General features: G+C 47.6%; 1 protein-coding gene across 1 annotated transcript in view; it reads left to right on the top strand.

Moving 5' to 3' along the window:
- The first annotated feature begins 463 nt into the window (after positions 1-463).
- LOC126356147 (luciferin sulfotransferase-like) overlaps positions 464-6,045 on the top strand; it is a 124,269-nt gene continuing 118,687 nt past the window's right edge. The window contains exon 1 of the mRNA XM_050006885.1: positions 464-859. Within this exon, the coding sequence (XP_049862842.1) occupies positions 676-859 (184 nt within the window). The 5' untranslated portion in view covers positions 464-675. The remainder of the gene's footprint in view (positions 860-6,045) is intronic.

The raw sequence follows: 6,045 nt of genomic DNA, 5'->3' as shown, positions 1-6,045 counted from the left end.
ACTGTGCTGGCCTTGAAGCATTCCCTGATGCAAACAGCTTGGCTCGGAAGACAGCTGTTCTGCACGGACAATGGTGTAGTACACAGGACCAGTGTTTATCCAATCCGAGATGATTGGAAGCTGTTTTGAATTCCAGCGGTTTTCGTACAGCTTATTAAGCATGTTTGTGGTGTTCCCGTATTTTAATCGCACTCCTTGTTAAGCTGATGGTTAGGTATGACTTATACCTGTCAGCATCTGCCTTTTTGGGACTGTACTTATTATTACAGTCTTCTTGAAGTCGGGCGTGTATCGCCAGTCTCACGTGAGTACGAGTTGCTAAGTGGAAGCCTTGCCGTTGATCAGTGCTGTGGGCTATGATCTTAAACCGTCCCTGGTTAGAGTTCCCTCCCGGAAGGCACTGCTACACACGTTACTCATTAACGGTCAGTTTAACCTTGCAGCCGTTCGTACCGGACGGTTCATTATGAAACAGACCGTGTGTTGGGAGCGAGACTGGAGCGGCCGCCGTTATCTGACTGGCCGTCCAGTCGGCAGTTGGGAGCCCGAGGGGGGGTCCGCCCAGTGGCGTAACTGTGTCACGCGTGACGTGAACACGCTAAGCGCAGCGGCGGCGGCGGCGCGTGCGAGGCGAGCAGACGCTGCTCGGCCGTTGCCTGTGGCGCCAGTGCGACCATGGGCGAGCGAGAACTGGACGCGCTTCTCGCGCGGCTCTTCCTCACCGACTTCCGCAAGGGCTACGTGCGAGTGGGGCCCAACCGCGTCGTCCTGCCCGCCTACTACCCCGACTTCCGCGACGCCATCGAAGCGCTGCCCGTGCGCGCCTCCGACACCTGGGTCGTCTCGCACCCCAAGACCGGTGAGTGGCGCCAGCCTTTACTTGCTGCGTTTACGCGAGACGCAACCTTTTTTTTGGTCATCAGCCTACTGACTGGTTTGATGCGGCCCGCCACGAATTCCTCCCCTGTGCTAACCTCTTCATCTCAGAGTAGCACTTGCAACCTCAATTATTTGCTTGACGTATTCCAATCTCTGTCTTCCTCTACAGTTTCTGCCCTCTACAGCTCCCTCTAGTACCATGGAAGTCATTCCCTCATGTCTTAGCAGATGTCCTATCATCCTGTCCCTTCTCCTTATCAGAGTTTTCCACATATTCCTTTCCTCTCCGATTCTGCGTAGAACCTCCTCATTCCTTCCATTATCAGTCCACCTAATTTTCAACATTCGTCTATAGCACCACGTCTCAAATGCTTCTATTCTCTTCTGTTCCGGTTTTCCCACAGTCCATGTTTCACTACCATACAATGCCGTACTCCAGACGCACATCCTCAGAAATTTCTTCCTCAAATTAAGGCCGGTATTTGATATTAGTAGACTTCTCTTGTCCAGAAATGCCTTTTTTGCCATAGCGAGTCTGCTTTTGATGTCCTCCTTGCTCCGTCCGTCATTGGTTATTTTACTGCCTAGGTAGCAGAATTCCTTAACTTCATTGACTTCGTGACCATCAATCCTGATGTTAAGTATCTCGCTATTCTCATTTCTACTACTTCTCATTACCTTCGTCTTTCTCCGATTTACTCTTAAACCATACTGTGTACTCATTAGACTGTTCATTCCGTTCAGCAGATCATTTAATTCTTCTTCCCTTTCACTCAGGATAGCAATGTCATCAGCGAATCGTATCATTGATATCCTTTCATCTTGTATTTTAATTCCACTCCTGAACCTTTCTTTTATTTCCATCATTGCTTCCCCGATGTACAGATAGAAGAGTAGGGGGCGAAAGGCTACAGCCTTGTCTTACTCCCTTCTTAATACGAGCACTTCGTTCTTGATCGTCCACTCTTATTATTCCCTCTTGGTTGTTGTACATATTGTATATGACCCGTCTCTCCCTATAGCTTAGCCCTACTTTTTTCAGAATCTTGAACAGCTTGCACCATTTTATATTGTCGAACGATTTTTCCAAGTCGGCAAATCCTATGAACGCCTCTTGATTTTTCTTTAGCCTTGCTTCCCTTATTAGCCGTAACGTCAGAATTGCCTCTCTCGTGCCATTACTTTCCCGAAAGCCAAACTGATCGTCACCTAGCGCATTCTCAATTTTCTTTTCCATTCTTCTGTATATTATTCTTCTAAGCAGCTTCGATGCATGAGCTGTTAAGCTGATTGTGCGATAATTCTCGCACTTGTCAGCTCTTGCCGTCTTCGGAATTGTGTGGATGATGCTTTTCCGAAAGTCGGATGGTATGTCGCCAGACTCATAGATTCTACACCCCAACGTGAATAGTCGTTTTGTTGCCACTTCCCCTAATGATTTTAGAAATTCTGATGGAATGTTATCTATCCCTTCTGCCTTATTTGACCGTAAGTCCTCCAAAGCTCTTTTAAATTCCGATTCTAATACTGCATCCCCTATCTCTTCTAAATCCACTCCTGTTTCTTCTTCTATCACATCAGACAAATCTTCACCCTCATAGAGGCTTTCAGTGTATTCTTTCCACCTATCTGCTCTCTCCTCCACATTTAACAGTGGAATTCCCGTTGCACTCGTAATGTTACCACCGTTGCTTTTAATGTCACCAAAGGTTGTTTTGATTTTCCTGTATGCTGAGTCTGTCCTTCCGACAATCATATCTTTTTCGATGTCTTCACATTTTTCCTGCATCCATTTCGTCTTAGCTTCCCTGCACTTCCTATTTATTTCATTCCTCAGCGACTTGTATTTCTGTATTCCTGATTTTCCCGGAACATGTTTGTACTTCCTCCTTTCATCAATCAATTGAACTATTTTTTCTATTACCCTTGGTTTCTTCGCAGCTACCTTCTTTGTACCTATATTTTCCTTCCCAACTTCTGTGATGGCACTTTTTAGAGACGTCCATTCCTCTTCAACTGTGTTGCCTACTGCGCTATTCCTTATAGCTGTATCTATAGCATTAGAGAACTTCAAACATATCTCGTCATTCCTTAGAAATTCCGTATACCACTTCTTAGCGTATTAATTCTTCCTGACTAATGTCTTGAACTTCAGCCCACTCTTCATCACTACTATATTGTGATCTGAGTCTATATCTGCTCCTGGGTACGCCTTACAATCCAGTATCTGATTTCGGAATCTCTGTCTGACCTTGATGTAATCTAATTGAAATCTTCCCGTATCTCCCGGCCTTTTCCAAGTATACTACCGAAAGACAAAAACCCGAGTTTCGGAAACCCGTTTTCGGCAGTCATGTCTACATGCTAAGGCCTTAAGTGGTGCAGGCCGGGGTGGCTGAGCGGTTCTAGGCGCCACAGTCTGGAACCGCGCGGCCGCTACGGTAGCAGGTTGGAATCCTGCCTCGGGCATGGATGTGTGTTATGTCCTTAGGTTGGTTAGGTTTAAGTAGTTCTAGGGGACTGATGACCTCAGATGGTAAGTCCCATAGTGCTCAGAGCCATTTTTGAACCTTAAGTGGTTTTCCTAGACCTATCGAATATGGGCGTTCCGATCGTCAGTTGTTTTCCACAAATAGATTCGGGAAATTAGGTGCTCCAGTTTCTGAGTTTTCCGCTGTCGTGTTTACAAATCATTCAAATGGTTCTGAGCACTATGGGACTTAAAATCTGAGGTCATCAGTCCCCTACACTTAGAATTACTTAAACCGGACTAACCTAAGGACATCACACACATCCATGCACGAGGCAGGATTCGAACCTGCCACCGTAGCACCATCGCGGTTCTGGACTGAAGTGCCTAGAACCGCTCGGCCACAACGGCCGGCTGTCGTGTTTACATCTTAATCCTAGCAATACCAAAGTATTTTCCATAAAGTGTAGTGCAGGGGTTCCCAACAATATTTTCTTGAGGATCCCCTCATCGAGCATGATTGTTTCCTTGTCATATCACAGTATCAAGTACCTAAAAAAACCAAATGAAGATTCTTTTATACCTTTTCTATTTTTGGTACTTAGAAAAAACATTGAGATATTCATTATTGAAAAAATATTGAGGTTAAAGTTTTTCAATTTAGCCATAATTGTTATTATCTATTTGCCTCTATCTGATTCTAGTTTTGCACTAGAGTGTGCTAGTGTCAGTTGGCTCTAGGTAGACGCTAGACGCAGAAGTTATCGCTAATGCTCTGCTCATGCAGGAAGCGGCCAAAACAAAAAAAACTGTTATCATACGAAATATATTTAATATATTTTTTATTCTAATAGAATCTTGGGGTCCCCTCTGGCATAGGTCGCAGACCCTTGGCAGATCCAATGGAATACCCTTGGGGTGTGTTAGAACGTTGAAGCTGCTCCGGCCACCAGCGTCCAACATCAGTATCTTCCCTTGTTTTGGTTAGTGAGAAAGAATGGGTTGCCATTCCTCCAAAGACATTCAGACAAGTCACTGAAAGTGTCCCCAGCAGAGATCAAACCGCCATAAAGGCGATGGGTGATCGCTCCCCATATTAACGTTCATTGATAGATGTCCTGCTACTGTTGATCAAAGAGTGTAGTTTCTTGAAGCGGTCTGGAGCTCGCGAAATCATCGGGAAATCAGCTGATGACCCTCGCTGGGTTAGAAGCATGAGTGATGTGCCCTCTTGAATAGTGTTGGTCTATTACAGAGCTTGTCTTTCCATAGTGGGGAGTTACTGATCCTTAGTTATCAACTAAGTTACTTCTCAGATACGGAATTGCCTGAAGCATCAGAAATGTGTCCCCTTCCGCGACCATGGAATTCTGTTTGATTCTTTTCCGGAATTTCTAGACGAATGTTTCGTTTTAGTGAGCGTGTACATGTTAAATAGACAGCTGCCTCATATCAGATTGTGAATGTAGTAGCTAGCTAAAAGCGGTGTTGAGTGAACGTAGCGGACTTGGTGAGGTTACGTTGAAGTCAATATGTTTCGGTGGAAGTTTGAGTGTGGTGTTTCTTGTGTAACATTTTTCCCTGTTCACTTTAAACAGTATTCTACACTCCTGGAAATGGGAAAAAGAACACATTGACACCGGTGTGTCAGACCCACCATACTTGCTCCGGACACTGCGAGAGGGCTGTACAAGCAATGATCACACGCACGGCACTGCGGACACACCAGGAACCGCGGTGTTGGCCGTCGAATGGCGCTAGCTGCGCAGCATTTGTGCACCGCCGCCGTCAGTGTCAGCCAGTTTGCCGTGGCATACGGAGCTCCATCGCAGTCTTTAACATTGGTAGCATGCCGCGACAGCGTGGACGTGAACCGTATGTGCAGTTGACGGACTTTGAGCGAGGGCGTATAGTGGGCATACGGGAGGCCGGGTGGACGTACCGCCGAATTGCTCAACACGTGGGGCGTGAGGTCTCCACAGTACATCGATGTTGTCGCCAGTGGTCGGCGGAAGGTTCACGTGCCCGTCGACCTGGGACCGGACCGCAGCGACGCACGAATGCAGGCCAAGACCGTAGGATCCTACGCAGTGCCGTAGGGGACCGCACCGTCACTTCCCAGCAAATTAGGGACACTGTTGCTCCTGGGGTATCGGCGAGGACCATTCGCAACCGTCTCCATGAAGCTGAGCTACGGTCCCGCACACCGTTAGGCCGTCTTCCGCTCACACCCCAACATCGTGTAGCCCGCCTCCAGTGGTGTCGCGACAGGCGTGAATGGATGGACGAATGGAGACGTGTCGTCTTCATCGATGAGAGTCGCTTCTGCCTTGGTGCCAATGATGGTCGTATGCGTGTTTGGCGCCGTGCAGGTGAGCGCCACAATCAGGACTGCATACGACCGAGGCACACAGGGCCGACACCCGGCATCATGGTGTGGGGAGCGATCTCCTACACTGGCCGTACACCTCTGGTGATCGTCGAGGGGACACTGAATAGTGCACGGTACATCCAAACCGTCATCGAACCCATCGTTCTACCATTCCTAGACCGGCAAGGGAACTTGCTGTTCCAACAGGACAATGCACGTCCGCATGTATCCCGTGCCACCCAACGTGCTCTATAAGGTGTAAGTCAACTACCCTGGCCAGCAAGATCTCCGGATCTGTCCCCCATTGAGCATGTTTGGGACTGGA

This window comes from Schistocerca gregaria, chromosome 3 (assembly GCF_023897955.1).
Source record: "Schistocerca gregaria isolate iqSchGreg1 chromosome 3, iqSchGreg1.2, whole genome shotgun sequence".
Lineage (NCBI taxonomy): Eukaryota > Metazoa > Arthropoda > Insecta > Orthoptera > Acrididae > Schistocerca > Schistocerca gregaria.
The sequence above is the reverse complement of the archived record's forward strand: the minus strand, read 5'-3'. Positions and strand labels throughout refer to the sequence as shown.